The sequence below is a fragment of the Platichthys flesus genome, chromosome 19 (genome assembly GCF_949316205.1).
Source record: "Platichthys flesus chromosome 19, fPlaFle2.1, whole genome shotgun sequence".
Lineage (NCBI taxonomy): Eukaryota > Metazoa > Chordata > Actinopteri > Pleuronectiformes > Pleuronectidae > Platichthys > Platichthys flesus.
In genome coordinates, this window is record NC_084963.1 from 17,870,355 (window position 1) to 17,894,018 (window position 23,664).

General features: G+C 39.9%; 1 protein-coding gene across 1 annotated transcript in view; it reads left to right on the forward strand.

The window, feature by feature from the left end:
* Positions 1-9,452: 9,452 nt before the first annotated feature.
* Positions 9,453-23,664, forward strand: part of rph3aa (rabphilin 3A homolog (mouse), a) — a 28,221-nt gene continuing 14,009 nt past the window's right edge. The window contains 2 exon segments of the mRNA XM_062412267.1: positions 9,453-9,519; positions 9,522-9,555. Coding sequence (XP_062268251.1) covers positions 9,453-9,519; positions 9,522-9,555 — 101 coding nt within the window.

Here is a 23,664-nt window from a genome sequence, read left to right on the forward strand (position 1 = left end):
TTCTCGAAAGTGCCTTGAGATCATGTATGCTGTGATTTGGCAATATACGTAAGTAAAATTGAATTGAATTGAAAATCATTTGCAGAGAGAAATTGACATACTATATATGGGTTATTCAAAAGTGGGATCTTTCAGTTTGAGAGCAGCACTTATTGATCTCAGGTACAGTTTTTTTAATGCTCTCATTGAAAACCCTGCCCTTTCACTCAAATATACCCTACAGGCATACAAATGTGGAATACTATCGTTTGGTGAGTTAAGACAGACTCAAAAAAATCAGTGAGCAAATCTAAGACAACATTTTTCATTTGCACAAAAGCATCGTGTGAAGCAGATGAAGCGCAGGAAATCTGTCAAAGAAACAACATGTCTGAGTGCAAGTACACAATTTGAGCACAAGCAGGAGCTATTTCAGTACGATGAATTAGAAAGCATTACAAAAGCTGAACTTAAAATGAATATGTGAGAATAGAATTCAAGTGGACTGAAAGCAGCTGACATATAGGTTTGCAATCTCTGTGTCAGCTCAGGTGCAAGGTGTGAAAGTAACTGATCCGAAGAGTAAAACCAGATGGTGTCAGTAAGTCAGCAGTGAAAGCAGGGGAAATGTCACTAAAGGTGTGAATTAATGAAAGTTAAATCGCTGATTTAATTTGAAAACCCATGAGTCGTGTTGCCAAAAAATGTGCAAATCATAATTTTACAACCAGAAGGTACACAGAAATTAAACTCCTACTACATGCAACTAAAAATGAACCCTGACCTCTCCTTTCTTCTCTTTTTGGTGAAGTAATTAAATTATATCGCTTCTGGTTGTATGTGCATTACACCTCAACTGGAGACCTGTGAGCACTGAACAGAGATATTAGGTTGACTAATCCTGTTTGCCTCACAGGACCAAGCACAATCAGACATGAGCTTAATGTGATTAATGACATCTGGCCAGAAGACAAGAAAGACCTGAGAAACAATGCACTAAATGAATTGACACTAATGAACGACAATTTCCTTTACCTATTTACTGTGTCACACACTTCTGTCCTTCATTAGATTCTTTTTTTTTCTTTGCTCAGGCCCACATGCTGTATTGACCAACATGTACTCTTCCATTATTTGAGAGGTCAAATAAATGCAATATAGTTTATTTTCATGTCTACAATTTTTGTATCTTTCATATATTATGATTTCTGGTTTTGTAGATGGGATGGGAAAATGTGCAATGTTTGTTTCTGGGCAGGAGGGGGTGAAGGAGATCAGTAAAATACCATAAGGCATGATGGTCATTCACGCGACAGAGGGTAGAGGTGAGTCACAATTTTCTGCGTGTGTTCTTGGAGTGCAAGGTTAGATTACCAAGCAGGCAAAGCAAGCAACTGCCCAGGGGCCCCAGATCTCCAGGGGGCCTCAGACCTCCAGGGGGCCCCAGACCTCCAGGGGCTCAGAAAACAAGAGATTCCCACCACATCTTTTGGATTGTGCTACATAATTTGATTAATTATAATCTAGATTAAGAACCTTTTTCAATTTACTACAGTCAAATTTAGCTTGAAAAAAATAACTAATCTATCACATACTATGAAGCTGTAGCCAGTGATTAATTTCATTTCATGATCAATATTAATATTTCATTTATATTGTGAAAAAGTCTTCTTTCCCAGATGCTAAAGTTAACATTGTCAAAATGAAAAAAATACAATATATTTTTTTGTTACTTTCCTTAAAGGTTCAGTGTGTACAATTTAGTGACATCTAGAGAGAGAACCTGTGGTAACCTTCAGTTGTCATAAAAACTCAAAAGGTGTTTAGTTTGTCCAGTTTGGGCTACTGTAAAAACATATATAAATATAAAGGGCCCATTCCAGGGTTAATAATTTAGATGATAAGCAACTAGTGAAAAGATCACTATGATTTTTTTTTATTCAATTTCTTCCCTTTCACCTAAATTTTACACACTGGACCTTTAATTAAACAAATATATGAATTATTTATCAGAGTTGTTGACAGTTCATTTTCTACTAATCATCCTTTCTTCCACCCATGCATGATCTATACAGCTTATCCTGTAAGGGTCATGGCCCCCGCTGGAGCCGACCCCAGGTGGCATCGGGTGATAGGTGGGGTATCGCCTGAACAGGGTCGTAAGCCTATCACACCGCCAGCATACAGAGACAAACAACCATTCACACTCACAGTCAATTCAGTCTCCAGTCAACCTAACGCCAATACGCACATCTTTGAACTGGGGGAGGAAACTGGAGAACCGGAAGAGCCTGGAGAAAACCCACGCAGAAACGAAGAGAATGTACAAACTCAACATCAGTGAATCCACCTCAGCTCTATTAGCTCTGGTTGGTTTCTGGTGCTTGGAGAAATGATAGATGTTGGTGTGTAGCATGAATAAGGGCTGAACTTGCTTTAAATGTCAAGTCGTATTACATCTATAATACTGAGCCCTAACAACATGGATGTGTGTTGGAGAGCTGGCTCTATAAAGCCCACCATCATTCTCAGTGGTAACACAGTGTTTACACTATGATGTAGTTGTAAGTGTTTATTCAGGTGTGTATTAAAGATTATTTACTATTATATATTTGTTTATATATTTGACATATTATGGGGAGTCCCAGTAAAAAGTTTCCCTGTAATTTTTAAACGCCAATGCTCATAACTTCATGAAGAACTCTTAAGTTGAAAGTTTGACACTTTGACTTCCTGTGGCAAATAACGGACTAACTGTACCTTGCACAATCCAGTCTCTAGCGCTTACTTGCAACACATTGCACAATCCCACCCCTGTTGCTTATGGTATATTTTATTTTCAATTTTTCCCCCCTATTTTTTACATTTATACTTACACAAATACACCACAGCGAATTTCTTGTATGTGTTAACCTGACTGAGAATAAAACCTGATTCTCATTCTGAAGGAGGGAGTGGGGGGTCCGCGCCTTTCAGATTTCATAGTCTTTTGACCCTTTTTAAAAACATTGATTAGGGCAGCTTCAGAACAACATAAACGAGAAGACACACACTGATACACACACACACACACACACAACACACACACACACACACACACACACAACACACAGAGTTATCTGCCACCTCAGCAGCACACGTCACTATTGATGAATATCTTAGATAGTAAATGACTCGCATACAGAGACAGACGTGCAGCACAGGTCGGACCACTGATGCATTTCATTTGTCACATCAGTCTCCCTGCATTTATGTGGTGGCAATAACACTTATGACCTAATTACATGCACAAGCACACATTTGTACACACACACACACACACACACACACGCACACACACAAATTTGCAATGCAAAACATCTCATTTCCTCGCACACATGCTTTTATGGACGTCACATGGACGATAGATTCTCACCCTAACTACGCAAACCTGGCACTAATCATCTCTCCACTATTTCTGATGTTAGATTCAGACTTGATCTTTGACCTTAATCAGACACCAACCACTCCTCCTCCTGAGTTACAGTGATTCTGCTGAAATGTGTACCTTTCAAACAAACACTTCAAAACTGTTGTAAGATTTGTACAGACTGATATCTGTGCAACATCATTTTACTGTTAAAAAAACCATAGATGAATACTGCATGAATGAATACAACTAGTAAAATGAGACCACCTCATTACCTGTTCATGTAAGATGCTGCTGCCTTGTTCTTATAATCAAAGATTATATATTTTTCTCAGTGTAAGCGACTCAACAATAAACTACAAGGCAGATTACCACAAAACTTTGTGGAGGATATGATGTGTGGTCGGGAAAGAACCCATTCCATTTTGGTGTGAATACGCATCCATTTGGATCCAGGATTTCCTGATTCAGTTTTCACTGATTTCTCCGAGAGTATCATTCATGAATCGAGAATTAAAAAATTTGAAATGATTAGAGGACTCATATTTGTGTGTGCAATTTAATAAACAGAAGAGTTGCTCTGTTGCATTTCCAGCTGGGATTGTTCATTCAAGTTTTCTTCTCTTCTGTCTCTCTTTCTATGTGAAATCACTTCATCTCTGACCTCCTACCTCCATCTTTCTCTACTCTTTCAGGACGACGTCAGAGGGACACTTGAGGGAGACAGTTTAGGTTGTTTAGTATCACCACCGGGGACACAAGTTGACGAGTACACACACACGGACACACACACAGTCGGGACTTCATGAAAATTATTTCTTCTCCTGCGAGATGAATGATTTATGCTGTGCAGAACGTTGTGGGGACATGCTTTTCATCGCTATGAGTAAGACAAGGTCCTGTAATGTGAAACAGATTTAGGTCCCGACAACAAACACAAACACAGACACACACACACACAAACACACACACACACTTCCGGGCATTGGAGCGAACAAGCAGCATCTGGACAAGTCCTGTGAAATCCCTCAGACCCAGGGTTATTAATGACATTACTGAACAGAGACATGTGTGTGTGTATGCATGCAGGGCAGACAGGCGGTTAGTCACATGCCCACACACACACACACACACACACACACACACACACACACACACACACTCTACACGTCATTGACCTTAAGCGCTCAGCATGCGTGGTCATGAATTTGGCATTTACCCGTCACTTGTCATTAACAGAGCTTCACCGTCTCTTTCCCTCTGTGTTATTTTCACACCGACTTATCTTTTGCTTGTGTCTTCCCCCCTGTCCTCTTAAAGATGTCTGAAGGATCCTGTATGATTCAGAAATTCTTAAATGAATGAACCAATGAAAATGTATTTTCTTCCACAAAACTGGAAACTAATCTTTTTTCTCTGCTCATGACAAGTTGTCGTTCAGACTCTAGCAGCAAGGATGTGAGTTTATGAGTATTGGTGCTGGTGTAGGTTGACTCAGCACTTTAATCCTGAAACTGAAATATACAGAAGAAGAATCTGATGAGTGTGAAGAACATCCGACTGCCACCAGGACGTCATAGTTTTCATTTATTATTAACGAAATATCTCAACATCTACAAGGGCTACAGACATACTACATACTACATACTACATACTACATACTACATACTTCATACTACACACACAATACTGTGCACAATTAAGGCCACACACATCAATATTTTTACGCTCTACAGATATTTTTGGACATTTTTAGAAAATTTTTGGGGTTTTTGAGCTTTTATTGTTTTGGTTCATCCCATGGTTCTCATTGACCTAATTTCCAGCAGCTTTTGTAGGATAGTTTTTTGCAGAATATAGTTTACTAGAGTATAATGTTCATTATTATTCAGATTATTCAGATAATTCAGATAATTCAGATTATTCAGATTATTCAGATTATTCAGATGATGATGATGATTGTTGTTATTATCAATAATACAAATATTCATAATAATTCATTATAATCATGTTTCATTTGAGTATAAAAACCTGAAATGGGGAATAATTATGTTTTCGCCCTTTTCTCAATCCTATTATATGTTATACATTTGGAGAGGCTCCTCATTCACAGACTCCGCCAGGTTTCTACCATTAAGCCCAGAACAGACAAACCACACCCTGGCTCTAGAGAGGGACATTCATGTGTTCATGTTTCCTGTTCTGCTACACACTTGGAAGAGGAGGATGAAGTGAGGGATAGTCAGTTGGTTGCAAATCTGAAAAGTCACCACTCGATATCACTAAATCCAAAACACTGAAGCTTTAAGCTCAAGGTTAAAACCTAACTTACCCCCATGCACATGCCCGCTCTGTAAATCTCTACACTTACACTCTCTTGTCACTGTGGTCCGTTGAGCAGGGTTTTGGGATCAGTGACTCGAGGGCAGCCCTGTGGTCATCCTCTTCTTTAACCACTATGCAAACACAGCCCCATCAGTTTGATCCCTCAGGCACTTCTGCACCATTTGCAAATCTGACTCTATCACGTCGGGCGTCCATCACAGCACAGCCTCTTCTTAGAGTGCAGGATATCAACTTTACGTTAATACAGAGAGGCAGTGCTGAGCTACTCTGATCTGGAAGTCACTTCTTTGGCTTATGTAACTATGTGTCTGCCTGACCAGTGCCTCATTATGTAAATATGTGAAAGGAAAGAGTCAGACCTGAAACACCCACATTAACGAACTGACTCATTTACGGACAAAACATCAAACAAACAGTGTGTGATGCAAGTGAATCCTGGAACTGAGTTTGCAAGTAAATCCCCCCCCCCCCCCCCCACACACACACACACAGACACATGCACACACACAGACACACACACAGGTTGTTATGTTAAATGATGTCTGAAATGCAGGAATAATACCAAAGAAATGTAGGTATAACGTTTATTTGATTCATTTAGTTAAACTCTAGATTCTAACAAGTAAAACTAAAATATGAATCAACGAATAAATTATAGTATCTAGTAGTAATATTCCGTCAAATTATTCTCGAATGTAATACTTAAATAAATGTACTGCAGTAATGCTTCGCATGTTTTAACATTTGACATATTGTAGCCTAGATTCTGATACAATTTTTTTTAGCTTTTCCTAAACAACCCTATTGATGTTTATTATTTTTAGAAACTCAGAGAGCCACATGTTAGAAAAGAGTGTGTTTACTTTGCCTGCATTAAGAACATTGTAACCTGCGTTTTGAGAATTATGATGATAATCATATGTTGTTTACATCAAGTATCTTCTCTGTACATGAAAAAGCTCAATTTTATTTTACTGCATTTTATTTTTCATCTTGCACCACCTGATTTGTTGGGCCTGAGGTTCAATGCTCTGTGTTAGTAGTTGTCTTACTTCTCATTCTTTAAGTAAAGAAAAGTCAAGTGTCCATCCTGTTGCACGAACCGACGCCTGCCTCACATCTTGTGGCTTAACCAACAGCTTGTTTTGGCACTTTTTCAAGGTTGAATTAACATTCGGCTTTGTTCAAATCTTCTCTCCAGCGAAATGTTTGGCCAATTAAGTGTGCAACACAGCGTGATGACACAGCAGGCTCAGACAGGGAGCCAGTGGATTAGCCTCTACAAGGAAGGAGCCACAAGAGGGCAACAGCAGGCCGGCCACCGCTGCACATTTCAGATGACCGGCAGCCGTTTAATTTCAGTCGAACCTTCAGGGGACAGGAAGTGTCCTCCGGGACCCACTAACCACAATCCAATAAATCAAAATGGCTCCATAGATACTGAGGCTTATTTCAGCACTGTGACATGAAGATGCTTTTCACGTCAGTGTAATGTTTCACATGTGTAACGGTAACAGTGTTTGGCTTTTGTTGCTCCGCTGCCTGTTCTTGAAAATGGCTTCAGGTTAACTCTTGGCTACGTTCACTGAATAATAGAATTACATAATCAGTAAGGTCTCTAATTGCACAGTGCAGCAGGCTTATTGGATTTGTATTGTATTGTACATAATAAGTGCAGCTGTTTCGCTTGAGGGTAAATAAAAGACCAAAAATAGATCTATTAGAAAGGATTCCCATATGCTGAATGGACCAAGGCCATTATACAGCACGTGTATGTACTCAGAGAGGCAGAGAGTTAAATGGATGGGACCAAGTTTCATTCTAAAACGGTAGCAGACAAATCAAACAATATCACACAATATCTTTAACTCACAATTTGACTTGCAATTGTCTCCTGTAGCTGCTACAATGTTGTATATAGCTTCATATATTTATACAAATGCATTGCCCTCCACACTCTAGTGGTTGTCTGTTTTCATATACTCAGTCCTATATGGCACTCTGCACTTTTAGCAAATTTTTCCACTTCTGCTTAAATCGGTAAAGGAAATTGTGATCGTAAAAAAGCTAGAGAGAACAGAGTTCAGGTCCTTGACTCGTTTACAGGTAAATAGTTGGATATGTTATCTAACATGATCAGATTGTAGATAGTCTTGCAACAATGCTTCATGAGCATGATGCTGCTGAAGCTGCTGGAGGTGAAGCACGTTTAAAATTCTTTATGTTCAGTTTGGTAGTTTAATCCTGTGGTTCCCAACCTCCGGGTCATTACCCCCCAAAGGGTTCACCCGATAAATCCAGGGGGGGGGGGGGGACGATGAGATGATCAAGTGAGGAAAGAGGAAAGCAGCTGTGACAACGTTCTGTTCACGTTTTGGATCTTTCTTGTTATATGTTTTTAACTACATGTATTCTTAAAATACAAAAAAATCTATTATAATTATTCAAAGTAATGTCGTGTACACATAAAATGATATACAAATTTCAAATTAATTGATTTTAGTGTTTTTTCATCTAGATGAATTGGCCGTGGTCTTAAAAAAAGTCATATGGTGTGACCGTAATTTATCTTAAAATTAATTAATTTCCTTAATATGTTGACAATTTCTCAACAATATAAAGTCATTAGTAACAAGTGTAAATAACTATCTCATACATATATCTATCATGCAAAACACTCTGCAATGGTCGCACCAGATGATTTTGTAGTTCAGTCAAAATTTACAGCCACAGAACTGGCCATCTAAAGTAAACAAACTAGGTCAGCACAAAAGGTCCCTATGAAATTTATAATCAAATATATATTTTTAGAAATAACTTAGAATTCAAATTTCAAATCTGTTGCTGCTTCCATGGGTCCTTGGCAAAATGGTTTATGATGCAACTTCCTGTCCTTGATTGGATTTCAACATCAAAGTCCCAAATTGGTAATTTCTTGATGGTCGCACCACATGATATTTCATAAAATGGACATCATCAGACAAAGTTTGAATCGATTTTTAGTCATTTCAAAGAGGTTTTCTCAACAGCAGTAATGGCCGGATGGTTGCACCACATGATATTTTGACACTTTAAAAACAGAAACATTTAAACAACTACTGGTTTTTGGAAATTTAAATATCTGCAACTGTAAATGTGCTATGGGGTAATTGTGGTAAAGAAATTCATAGTTTAAGACGACACAGCTGTTCCAAGTTGACATATTGCTTTTGTCAGAGGCACTAGCCAACAATAGTAACCATCACACAGTTGCAATTATTATATTATATTGTATTATATTATATTAAATTATATCTGCAACTATTTATTGTATTTATGTCTTTACTTTCCCCCTTTTTTACACATATCTAGATCAGGAAATTATTGCTGTTAGATAAATATGGTGGATCGGAAATGTGCAGTTTTGTAAAATGGAAATTCACCTGTATCCAAACCATAAGTGCAGTACATTAGTAAATTATTTGCACATCTGGATGATTTGAAAGATTAGCAGCAGCAGAATACAGCACAGTCAATGGTGCTTCAATTAAACGATGGCATCACCATCTTGGCTTTGGCTGAAGAGATGAGAGAGGACGGATTTAGTGAAAGAGGAAGAGAGGTAGGGAGGGAGGGAGGGAGGGAGGATGACAGGGAGGGAGGCGGAGCGAGGGTTTTACTACAGTGTGTGTGTTGAGGAGGACGACAGTGAGGAGGAGAGTAGCGGAGAGGATGCTGGATGCTGAGACGGAGCTGCTGGCCAAACACTTTCTGTCACACTGAAGCAGCTCTCATCCTGACAGAGAAAACAAAAGAACACCACGTCTGTTCCAACGCCTCAGGTGAGACGACACTGTCATTTTTTAACTGATTTAAATCTTTATTAGGAATATAAGCTTAGGCTGTTAATGGTGAAAAATGACCTTTGGTGGCTATGTTTTTAGTCAAGGTGGATGGCAGGAGAAGAAGTTATTGAAGATGTCCTCAAATCAGCATTAGCTATGTAATGATGATCATATTTATTTAAAAAAGAGTATTTATTTACTTAAAATAATACTAATTAAACTAAATCGTTACAGTTAGTGATTTATGTTATATCGATCAATATGATAGACATTTAACTTCTTGTTAATTTTTTTATAAATGCTGTGACATTATTTGAGCTTCTTTCTATGTTGTGTGCTGTCAATTTACCAGATTTAATTTAAAGATGTATTTTCATGTTAGAAAACATAGGCGTGATGTCAAATACAGCCTGACTGACTGACAGGGGATTCTGATCCACTTAATATATTTAATCTTTCAAAAAGAATCTGACAAAGCATATCTAATAGTTTTTTTCCCCATAGTAGCCTTTTTATCCAGAAACTAAAAGACAAAAGTACAGTAAAACAAAACCTGTTTACATAGTAAACATTTAAGTCATATTTTATATGTTATTTGTTTATTACTGTGTGCTCACTGTGATTCTGGTTTGTTTTGGTTGAAGAACATAAGCTTCTTATTTCATCACTACAAATTCATTCATAATATATGAAGTACACACACAAACACACACACATACACAAATAGACACTACATATTTGAGAGTCCCTTGTCAGCGCTCGCTGATGGAAAAACTGTGTAACAGAGAAATTACTTTCATCGTCCGAACACTGTTAATAACACTTTTCCAGCTGAGCTCTGTGTAAAAGGCTGAGCGTTAACTGCTTTATCCTCCACTCCATCCCTTGTTAACTGTAAGGTGTGCCCATGAACGACAGCCCATCACCAGCTCCGTGTTAACACCCAACGAGAGGGAGTGCTAACCCGGTACTTTGTAAAGTGTTTATATTTTAGTGAGCAGCGACGTTAGCGGCTGCCGTCAGCGTTTACGCCGGATGTGAACAGGCACAGCATTGAGTGCAGGTCAGAGATTAATGTTGGAAAAATAAACCTGAAGTGTGAAAATTCATGTGGAGAAAAACGTGAGCTGTTATACGGCCTTTGATGCAGGACATAAACTAATGATAAACATGGCTAAACATGGTGTAGACATGAGAGCAACATAGAAGAGATAATATATATGACACTGGTTTTCTCTATATAGCACAAGGCTCCAACTGCTTCCATCTTTTAGGTGTAGCTTCCTGTTTACATGGTGGGAGTGGCATCAATCTTCTAACTCAGAGCAAGAAAACAAATGAGTTTTATTTCCCGAAATGTGCAACTACCTTGTACACTAAATCAGAAATTTGGAACGGTGGCCCCTCCCGAAGTGGACAGTGTGAAGAGCGTGTGCAGCAGAGATGTCGTCTCCTTTCTCTCCCTGTTAGAGTCGGTGGTCGGGTCCAGAGAAACCATCAGAGAGTGAGGGAGTGTGAGGCCTAACGTGTAGTGGCAGCGGTGAAGTCAGAAGAAGGGATGGGGAAAGATGAGGAAGAAAGAAGGCATGCACTCGCTCAGTTTGTGTGTGTGTGTGTGAGTGCATGCAAAATTGATTCTCAATACCATAACACTCACTTTCCTATTTTGTTTGTCATCCGCAGCCATGGTCACGTTTATTGAGCCTGCTCTTCTTTCCCATGCTCCCTGTAATCTCTGCTGAATGCTCCTTTTGACCCCCAATCAGCTGTATTGACTGTGGTTTGTGCGAGGTGGGTGGTGGTGGATTATACAGACTGCTGAGCTCTCAGGTGGAGCCTGATGTGGCTAATGTGCTTGGGCATAAACGCTTCACACCCTCGACAGCCCCTGACTGCTGAGATCAGGGGAAATCCATCTTACTGAAGGTTGTTTTTTTTTAACTTGAGTCTTTGCTTTTCAGATGTTGGCAGGCAGGACTTAATTGTCTCGAATGAAAGCTGCTTTTTGAAGCAAGGAGAGGTAACTGTGGGGCAAGTTAACCATCATCTGTTAGATCCTGCACTGGGGGCCATTAGAATCCGGGAACCCCGACTGGACTTATTAGCGGAGCAACATGATCATTCTTTTGGAATCATGTTTCAAATGTTCACCTGATGATTCTAAATATAATTATCCAACATTTCCTGTCTTTTAGCTCTGGTTTGGTTTTCAACCAAGTCCTGAGGAAAAATACCTGTTTCTTTAGCTGTTTAGTGGTTCAAGATCATCGCTTGCCTCTAACTGTATCTGTCTGCTGCTGAGAAAAGGCTTTTAACAGATGTTTCTCTGAAAACAGCTGCCTGCTCCGGCCAAAACGACCCTGTGAGAACAATAAAGCGAGTAAAGGGTAAAGTAAAGCCCATTTTCCACTGGTAAATAAATACACTAATACCCACTTACATCAGGCTTTTGACTATAATTGGAATGGATACAATCTGCATTCACTCCCAGCAGAAATTACTTTCTTTGGTCCTGGCTCTGATTGTCAGTGATGGAAAGGTAACAGCCAGGTGAACGTACTTATTATGACAGCGAGGTGAGAGAGCGCCTCAGTTGTCGTGACGTTGACATGATGCACTGGGGTTGGAAAAACACAACGGCAAACCCTTCTTATGGCAATGTGAAAGTAGGTAATCGCCTTTTTAGGGGGGTTTCCCCGAATTTAACAAGGCCTGCATATACATAATCGCTTTTGGTGTAATAGAGGTATGACAGTAAAGGTAAAGGTCTAGACACACACACAGTGAGCTCAAACTCACTATAAAGCTCAATAAAGCTGAGGGGAGCCGCTGATTCAACTGGTAAATCTCTTTTAGGTCGTCACTACAAAATACCCCATTCAACAGGGCTGATTTACCTGTGTCCCAATTCAGGAGCTGCATCCTTCGGAGGACTCGGTCTGGATAGGAACCCCTTGGCATTCCTACACTGAGTCAACCACAGAGGCCACACTGAAATGATACCTTCTGGTCTACGAAGAATTTCCTATTTTCAAAGCTAGGTCGTCCCACCCTTACCATTGTATCATTAGCTACTTAAAGCCACTCGGCCGCTCACATTGCTTGGTCGTTGGTTTTATTACCGACAAGCAATGAGTCCTGAAATAGGTTTGCCGGAGATAGATCCCGACTGGGTTCTTTGTTGCTTGGGAATGGAAGGATGTTTGAAGGAACCTCCGAAATGGGAAAGCCTAGTTGACCTGAAGGATGTGTCCCTTGAATTGAGACACAGGTCTTCCCTTTGAAATAAGAAATATGGCCACTTTAGACTCAAATTATATACAATAATATACTCTTTAAGTGCTAAATAGAAGTCTCTACTATGTCTATAAAATGTACAATTGCCGATTTTCTGTGCAATCAAGGAAGCAGTGTGACTTAGCGATGAATGTGTGTGTCGCGGCTCCAAATATCTTTTTCCTTAACTTTGCCTGGTATTTTGTCGCCCAACTGTAAACCTCATCTTAACATACACAAGTGGGATGTGATTTCAAACCAGAATCGCCGGTGCTGCACTTTTTATCATTATACGTGACTAATGAAGTGTCATATTGGGGGAGAGACATGTGTCATGGTTTATGAGGTGAATACGTCATTAATCAAACACTGGATACATTTTATCACCAGCGTCCAATTTGCCTGTATGGACAAAACAGCAGCAGAGGCGTGAAGATGAGTGCTCATGCACCAAGGATATGGTCCAACATTCTGTGGTTTTCCATACAACAATAAGGATTTAGTAACTGTGGCATTGACGCTTAGTTTATTTGTTATACCACGCTGCTATATGCAGGTATTTTCGAAAGGGAATGTCATTGAACATGTTCTAGGGTTTTCAAAAATGATCAAGTAAACAAAGTACTCCAAAATGATAATATTAATAATAAAATAATTATTCATGTTTTATTTATTTAACATTATGGTTAATGTTAATAACGTGTTTTGGGGTAAAATATGTTCTTAATTGAAGTCTTGTAGTTGCTGCATCCATCCCTGAGAGTAGATACCACTGGGGGTCAATGAAACATTATGTTTCTGGCTGTTTTGAGGAAATTGAGCATTAAATAGAGGTGATGAATTCAGAATAAATCAGTGTGTCAACCTTAAGTGAAATAAAGTCAAGGACTTTCTGTTTATTAAATTGTATTATATGTTTTGATTTTAGAATTGTCAGTTTTCACCACTCAGGCCCTTCGCTCACGCTTTATTGTTCACCGATTGCCCCATTTAAGGAACTAAAAAACAGCAGCTGTATACTGTTGATGGATCTTACATGGGCACCTGTCCAGTTTCAGTGAGTGAAATTGCCTCTTTGATCATAAAGCGTTGTCAGGGCTGGGGTCAAGTCCACTGTGACCTAATCCATTCCAGCAATCAATTGAAATTCATGAATTTCCCATTTCTCATTACTTCATGTGAGGACTGTTCCACATGAGCTCATTCATTGCAGCGTTGTAGCAGTCTGGATGGTTGAGCTGTACAGTAATTGACTTCCCTTCTCCTCAGATCTGCAGCTGAGGCATTATTGTTTTTAGGGGCTGTGGACTTCTCTCTGGCACAGCAGGCGCAGCAGATGTGCTGCACAAATCCACTGTGACCAGGAGTGTCTGATTAGCCGAATATTGTGGTCACACAACACAGCTGTAAACAGAAAATTACTACAACACTTTTTCATGCTGCTGTGTGAAGATCCCTCTCCCTGCATGACCCAAATATTCTGTCAGGGGCCTCTGCGCAAAAAGGTCTGACACACAACACCACCAGCAATCTGTCATTTGGGTCCTTTTTCATCTTCCAGAAAAAGGTGCCTACGTGGCCCTGAAGATGCCCCATCTGAACTCTTGTAAAGGAACATCGACAGCACTGACACTGTGATGTGCGTCCAGAAAATGTCTGTGTGTTCTTTGCCTCTGATTGATTTAGTGCAAAGCTGCTTCGGTGGTTTCATTTTACAAGCGAAGAACCGAAAGTTCAGATTGGCTGTGAGCTCAAAGGCTAAGTGCAGAAACAACACAAAACCGAGTTAACTTAACCAGAGAGAGGCCAGATGAATATAAAAGCCTTCACATATTACACCTCATCTCTTAATAACAGCCAAACATATCAAATAATCCTGTTGTTGTACCGATGAAAGCAGAAACCTTTCACGTACGGAGCAGAAGTTAGCAATTTTTCTAATCTAACTCCACATTTGCAGTTTTTATGCCCTTGTGCAGTCGTGGCTCTCTCTCCATTCGCTGGAGTCTGGTCGTGCGATGCTTTGCCTGAATTGCTGCCAAGCAGCGAGACGAGCCTAAAAGGACTTTACTCATCACATAAGCAGGACCAATGTGGTGTCTGAGTCTGACCCAGTATAGTTGGGGATCAAACCAACACCTTGTTCTGGGTGGGGTTTTTGCTCATGGACACTGGATGCAGTCAAACCTTTGTTGGCCTTCATGACAGCAAACATTTTGATATGACATCATAGGTCACCCGTAAATAATTCCTCTATTAATGCTTGTGGGAATTGTGGATGTTGAAATTCCCATTGTTTTTCTGAGTACCTAAAGGTTATCTCATCAATCCTGAACTAAAGGTTTAGCAACAGATCTTCTCCCGTACTGCATGTATGTATTATTTCATAGTTATTTTTCATAAACAAAACTGGGAGATTTCAGCGCCACACAAACTTTAGAGAACCTGTGAGAAGGAGCATTGAATCTGTTTCGTTCTCTTCCAGCAACCTCTCACTAACACTCTGTATGTTGTTCATTTGGAGCAGCAGACTTCCAGTCTCTAACAATGTGAATAATGATGTTTGCGGACTTGGTTTGGATGCGAGAGCAAAGGTTTGCTGATGAGTGCATCACATCTAATGACTCCTCTAAGAGGATGTGGTGTATTTCTCCTTATTTCTCATCATTATATCTCCAACCGTCCTCATCGTGAAGTCAGACTATGTAGAAACCTCCCCGCTCTTTGCAGACAAAGAGAGAGACAGATACAGTAGACAGAAAGAGACAGAGTTAGGCAGAGATGGCCTGAGGTTTGTGTTTTGTTCTGCTCAGTTTAGTGGCTTCAGCGCGGCCCCTGGTGTACACACAAACGCAGAGATACAGAGGTTTCCGCTCTCACCATATGGGTGCGTGCTCTCGTATTTAACTTGTCATGCGGAGCAATCGCACACTGAACGCACGCTAATTATAATTAGTGTGACGTCTGTTTTGCTTTTGGTTTTTTAAAAGTCCTGCAGATAATGAGTTGGATTCTTTAAACATTTCTGCAAAAGTTTGGGGCATTTTATGCCTTGATCATAACTGACAGTGGAGAGATGATTGGAAAAGAGAGCAAGGGAGAGACAGAGAGAGAGAGAGAGAAAGAGAGAGAGAGAGAGAGAGAGAGAGAGAGAGGGAGGGAGCAGCAAAGCTCCAAAGTTTTATTTCAGTTCAGGCCACCAGGGTGCCCTCATATGCCCTCACCCTGCAGTGCATTCAGCTAAATGCTCATGACAGCAATGAGCAATGATACTGTGGACCATGTTCATCGTTTTATTTTTGAATGCACACATTTGCTAAATAGCACCATGTACAAACTGTGGGCGATGGAGGTGTCATTTGTTTTTCAGGTAATTTTGTCAAAAACAAAGTATTGGACACATTTAATAAATAGCTGATTGATCACCAAAGTTATTGCAATAATTCTGAAGGGAAGATGATCGGTTGAACCAAACTTGCCAACCATTTATTAGTTCCTGGGATATTTAAAAAAAAAAAGTAACTAAAGAAATCAAACATTATAGTGCTGCCAAGTCAGGGTACACCAACATCATTTAGACAAAGTGTCTCTGAACCCTTTTTTATATATGGTCTACAATTCAAACCAATAAAATCGGACACTAAAAACCATTATTGTCATTCTCTGGGGATCATAAATATCACTTACAAAAATGTAATCTCTCCCCCATTTGTTGAGTTTGGACCAGAGATGTTGGATTCCAGGCAGCTTGGAGCTGACCAGTGATAAACCTTAATGAGCATAACGTTTGATTCAAATGATGGCAGAATCACCCGTAAACTTATTTTGTACCTTACCTTCAGTGGAGGAGTGAAGGAGGATGTGGAGGCCTTTCTTTTCACCTGAATATGTAATATATGATTACGAGGAGACAACACAGTAGCCTACTGCTTGGCACAGTTTCATATTGTTGGGATGTATTGTGTTCTTTAATCAATTAATCCATAACATTTTATTTGTATAGACCATATTCACAAATGACACGTTGTCTCACAGGATTTAAAAAGGTGCAACAACCTCTGAAGGATGGAGAATGGAGAATTTTGGAAACAATAAAACAGACACACATGAGTCTTATCAATCAGGACATTCTCTTCCCTGATTCGTCACGCTGCTACCATGTGACCCTAACACACGACATTAGCCTCAGTGATCAGTGATGAGTATAAAAAAACAATTTACACGTGTTTCGACCCTATCAGAAATACTTCCACCTCCTCGCTGGTCCAAACAAAGAAATCCCTTATCTTATTTTCACCTTGCTGTTATATAGTCATGTTAGGTCTAATAGTATGGATGGAGATTATTTCTGATACAGAATCAAAACACTGGAGATCACTTTCATTATAAAAGTGTGGACTTAGCCTGAAAGTCATCAGGTCTTTCACTGTCTCTTCACCTCCTCCACTGCACAGAGGAGGTACGTTCATGTCTAGAAAATGTTCTGACGTCAAAGCTCTCAGACGCCTATGTTTGGATTTGAAGACCAGATTAGTCTTCTATCCAGGCGTGACTTTTCCCAGGAGTCATCGGAAAGGGGGCTGTTTGTGTCTGTGTGCGCGCATGAGTGTGCGACTGTGTGCGTGTTCGCAAGTCTTAACAATCAAACTAGAGAGTCATCAGACAGGGGATAAAGTAGGTGGTGATGCTTCTTTGCAGAATTAAGCTCCATAAGCTGCTTCCTCACTCGTCGGACAAGCCTCTGTGGAGAGATGGGTGGGGGGAGGCGAGGTGGCAGAGTGCTTGAATGGATGGTTGGATGGTTGGGTGGGGGCGATTGGGTGAAAGGATGAACAGATGAAACTTGTGTAGAGACTGATGGCACTCTAGTTGGTCGGACTGACGGGATGTCGTGTGTTTGAGAAGTGACAGCTGTGGGGACAGTGTTAGGGAAGGAATGGATGGTGGGGAGGGGTGCTGCGTAGCGGATGAGCATGTTGAACAGACGTGGGGTGTGCGTGTGTGCAGGACTGATGAAATGTTCCACTCTAATTCAGAGGGGAGCGTTAGGGCTCCCTGGGGAATGTTCTGTGTACCGTAAATAACTGTGATTTTAACATGGAGGAGGTTGCCTGACTTGGGTTTCCTGAGATGGCTAACCTCATTTAAGGCCGAGCCACTGATCCCGAACACTCAAGCTTTGTGATTCTACAGTTCAAAACAATGGGATCAACCTTAAAGTGCACTGTCCCACATATTCTTTATCTGCTCTTATAAGATAACTTGAGTTCGAATTGGGACTGATTTTACACTGGAGGGGTTTTGTTTCCCAAAATTAACTTAAAGGGATAGTTCACCCAGAAATGAAAATTCAGTCCTATATGCTCACTATATATGCTGATGGAGGGTTGGTGTTGTTGCAGCCAAATCCAAAACAATTGAAATAAATGGTGACCAATTCTTCAAATATAAATGAACCCTAACCCTGACCCATTAAGCCCCGCCGTTTTCTTTAACATTGTGAGATAGAGTGATTGTCCCCATGGTCGTTGATTCCTTAAGAATAATTCATGGATCTTGTGTGAAATTCTGTGCAGATCCAAATAAAAATTGTCAAATTGAATGTGGGTTCATAAGGGGACTGTGGGGCCTGTAAATTGTAGTTGTTGTAGAATAAAACTGTCTTGTGTTAATAATAGACCTTATATTGGATATACATTGGTCAGGTTATTCAAAAAAACCTGACCAATGGATGTATTCCTACAGCATTCAATGGAAAAGATACATCACTTAATGGTGTGTAAATTAAGCACATATGATTATTAACACTAAGCACATTTCTTGTGCACATGAATATGAACAATGCAAAAAAAAGCCATACCAGTCTGAAGGGGGGAAGCCTCTTGGCGTCACAGCAAACAGGAGGATGACGCAATCTGTCAGTTTTCCTCCCCGCAGCGCTCATACTCTCTCTCTCACACAGTGTGCGTTCGCTTGTGTGTGCCGACATGAATAACTTTTTGTTTGTGTGTGTGCATGTGTGTGAGGCCCTGCAGCATTTCGTCAGCCCACATAGTCTCATGGAGATGAAATGCCTTGGTTTCCTCTTACTGCACGTCAATTTGCAATGCTTTTCTCTGTGCCGCTGACCGTGTGTGACAGGTCCTGGAGTCTGCACGTGTGTGTGTGTGCGCATGTGTGTGTGTCTGAAAGTCAGCAGCAGGGATGTGTGTGTATCTGTGTGTGTCAATTTATATTAGTGTTAATACAACAGGCATGTGAAGGTCTTACAGAGGATTACAAAAGACCTGCTTTACTGAACTGGCACGCGGCTTGGAGACAGACAGCATGAATGAGAGGGAGAGACGGGGGACAAACAGAGGGACAGGCAGAGGAGTGATAAGCTGAACGACGACAGAACATCAAACATTACAGAACAACACCTTGCTCTATGAATTCTCCTAATCTGACCTCAGAGAGAGAGCAACATCTTTGTGCTGAGTGGAACAAGGCTATGAGAAAACTGATAAAGAACATAATATTATTAGAATAAAGTAATTATCTAATAAGAGTTTTTTTTACATTAGGAGAATATAATCATCACTTAGAATAATCTTGTAATATTACGAGAATAAGGCGCAATTTAATCAGTAAAATGTCATACAATTGAAAATAAAGAAAACAATCTTTTAAGGGATAACTTGCAAGGAGTAACTCAAGCTTGCTGGAGCTCTACTCTCCTGGATCCAGAATCTTGAACCAATCTAATTGTTTCTTGAGAAACTACACTGTGTGACAATGGCCTTGCAGTGGACCACCACCAATCATTTCCTCCTCCACAAAATAGGCCACTTCCTTCAAGTCTGTGTTGTTCTTTCTTCAGAATATTTATGATAATGTGATGTGTTGATGTGTCCAAAGATTACAACGATAACACTCGGCTGGAAAATTATGACTTTATTCTATTTAAACTTACAACTATGTCTCTGACTTATTCCCACTTTGAGTGGACCTTATACTCTGTGGTAGGTCATAAACCAAAGTTTAACAGATACAAATTCGGACCTGATGAATATCAGATCAAATACCTTGGAAATATCCTTACCTCTACAAACATTGGATGTCAATTTAATTTAATGGCAGGACATTTAATGCAAGACCACAAATGTTAACACCATTGTGGTGCAAATGGAAATGTTAGAGATAACAAAAGTCACTGTAAACTAATTTTGTCCTCTGGGAATCTTGAGGGTCATAACATTTTAAAGACAATCCCTCCACTAGTTGTGGAAAGCCGTGCTTGTAGTGAAGCTTTGCAACTTTTCCAGAGATCTAAATCTTTGGATTAAAACTTTCCAATGCTCTAAAGATGAAGATCATATTATATCTCAAATGTAATTCCTACTCTGAATTGATTTTGGATGGGAGCAGAGGGTCAGTAATGCTTTTAATACGTCTTTAACCCATTTAGAAAACTGTAAGTGGGTATGTGAAAATGGCTCGATTACTCTTCCTCTTCATCATCGTAGAGCAGTTAACACTGGGCTCACCTGACAAGCTATAATCTCAAACACACACACATACCCGCACACTTTGTACACACATGTAAGTACCCGTGCTCCCTGGAGGTCGATCTGCTCCACAGTCGAATCCCACTATAAAGTAGGTGTAAATCAAGCCAGGCTTCATGTGGTGACACGTGTCCTTGGTGTAGATCAGAGAGGAGGAGGAGGAGTTCAGACACTTCACCATTTTTCATGCTGTGCTTGTCAAAAACCATATAATCTCTCACATAATGCACATATTTAGGACAGGATATACTGCCTTTGGATTTAAAGTAGAGTTATAGCCCTCAAAGTATTTGGCTGTCATGTGGGACAACGATCAACATAGTGAGCAAGAAAACCATAATTCACTGTTTGATAGGAGTTCAAATAATAAACATTAGAGGGCACTGAGAGCCAAGTCTATAGATATGTATTTACAGTTATCAATAACAGTGTGAACATAATATTGGTTAAGGATGTACCTCTAGTCCCGTGAGTATGGTTGAAGGTGTGTTATGGAGGGTAGCTCTCCGTACCAACATCTTGTTTCTCTTCTTTCCTTCAGACTAGCATTGTCTTTATGTTAGCCTGTGTCTTACTGGGAGGTGCGCTGAGCGAAAATATTTGTATCTATGGACCAAGTGTGAGAAGTTTACCCAATAAGACAGTGGACAATTTTACCAACTTCCTGCTTATCCTCTATTTCACCAACCTCTTTTTCACATCCGCTGTCTGTCAAGCTTAGAGGGATGAAGACGAACGAATGAGCAGAGTTAACGTCCAAATCTTTTTTTGTCTGGAGTTGGTGAAATTATAAACTTTTCGAAACAGAACAGAGCTTAACTGCGTATATCGCACCATGTGCACAAAGATGGATGACAGTACAGCGCCCCAATCAAATGAAGCCAAATTGTCTTGAACACCTCCTGGTGGCTGACGATATATGTATGGGTCGTAAACAATGCCTCCTCCTTGTTAGCAGATTGGATATGGATGAGACTTAAAAGTTCACATAATGTTCAAATAATGAATATGAAAATAAATTAACAATTACAAATTTTGATTAGTTATTTGATGCCCTAAAAATTTGATTGACAGCTGAGACTGACTCATGCTTGGTCAAGCATATGTATTATCTTTAACCCCAGCTCTCTCAGACTCTGCATGTGCTACATGAGGCATTTTACTATTACTACTATTTTTACAACAATATACCTATTGAGCTGTCGGATGTAAACTAGTTACGCTAATGTTTACAGCTTAGGACAGAGCAGATCATATCTATTATACTTTTCTGCTTTATTTTGGGTTCCCACTAGATTCAATTTCACTTCAATTTTATGTGTTTAGCACTGAATCATAAGATACATTATCTCAAGGCACTTCACATAGAAGGTCAACATCTTACCCACATGTACTTGACTGGCCTGCTGCCGCTACTTACAGTGGTGAAGCAATGATTGGACAATCACAGTATATCACTGGGTTCAGTGAACAGCCAGATGTTTGTTGATAAAACTTCTCTTGGAGAACTGTTAGTTTTAATCCCTCAATCTCACGCTTAGGTTGTCTCTCACGCGGTCGGGTGAACTAAGGCCTCACTGAAAGCAGGTCACCGCTATAACAGGAAAACTGTGGGGCGAGCCAAACAGTGTTCATGGAACAAAGTGACCTTTTGCATGTATGTGATTGGCCTGTGCAGCCCCTCCCTTAATGCATCAGGTTCTGGTCATTCATAAAAAGTTTGTAAGGCATGTTGACCACAATATAAATCAGGAGAGACTTGAGCGGCTCTGTATAAATAGCACAGGCCCTTTGAGCCACCTCAGCTGGCTCCTCATGGTCCTGCTGGGTAGTATGTTGTCGCTGGGGTCCTTCCAAATCACTGAGCTTCTGTGACCCATCATCTTGTAGTGGGAAGTCATCCGAGCTGCACATCTTAGTCTTTCAGTCTCAGCTGATCACCACTGTGGTCTGGCTAAATTACCTCAGCTGATCCTCCTACTCATCATCATTGAATCTCATAACCATTTTTATTGCCCCCTGCAAAAGACACCCCAACACACAACGGATGTAAAATTAAGTAAACAAAATCTCCTCATCAGGTCTCATTACCCCTCAGGGATGAAAAGTACCCTCAAGGCTCAGTTGTAATTATGTGAATAGCCTACTACAGGTGCTCTGACACACAAGTGCTGCACGTGGAAAACACTGGGAGGTGCCAGGGTGAAAACAGGGCTGGTATTGACATGCTGTCATGTGTCAGCAATTTCTGTCCTCTCCAGTGGATGACATTGAGAATCAGATAGGAGTTTCATGTCCTGCTGCAGAGCACCAGTGCACATTGATCAGCTGTAAGGCAGCGACTGCTCCGCTCTATAATCAATTCATACTCTGTGTGTGTGTGTGTGTGTGTGTGAGAGAGAGAGATATAAAACAACTGCCCTGTCTCTAATTTATGGCTAATATCGTAAAAATGTATATTAAAAAAAGTAAGAGTCTACATTTAACTTGGCTCTGAGGGTGAGCAACTATTTGTATGTGTGTTTAATTCAAAATGTCATTGTTTCCACCAGTGGAATGAAATAAAGTACAAATTACTTACAAGTCAATTTCTAACAAGCATTAATCAATACTGAAGCTACTTTTTCAAAACATTTTGGAGAAACAATGAGGCGACAATCTCACCTCCAAACAACACATTCAATTCAACCTAAGGCACATATAGTTGTATAGGGACAAATTTTAATATACATTTCCTCAAGGCACTTTATATAGAAGTTCAAGACCTTAAAGACAGTTCCCACAATGAGCAAACACTCTGGCGGCTGTGGAGAACTCATTCACATTATCGGCAGGAGAACCAGACTCAACTGATCCGCATCACATCTCATGTCTTCTCTGAAAACACATCTTGTCTGTTTGGCAATGACACTAAAAACATCTGGGCGGCTTTCAGCTGCAGACACCATCAGCTGTGTTTTCATTATTATTTTATTTTATCAAAAATAATAATATATCAAGCTGCCTTGAACTTGTTTTTAAAAGTTTTTTGAATACATCAATATAAATATATATATATATATATATATATATTTGTGTAATACAATACTTTTCCTTGTAAGCAGCATTCCAATTTTTCCAAATGGAACTGTGCTTTATATTGTTATTCCCAAATTACATACAAAATATTTGATCATTCTATAAAATATAATACATAGATTATGAATTTACAAGCAGTAAATTCAAATGTCAACATTCAGCCCTTACTTACCCTCGAATGCATCAGTAATATTGATCCAAT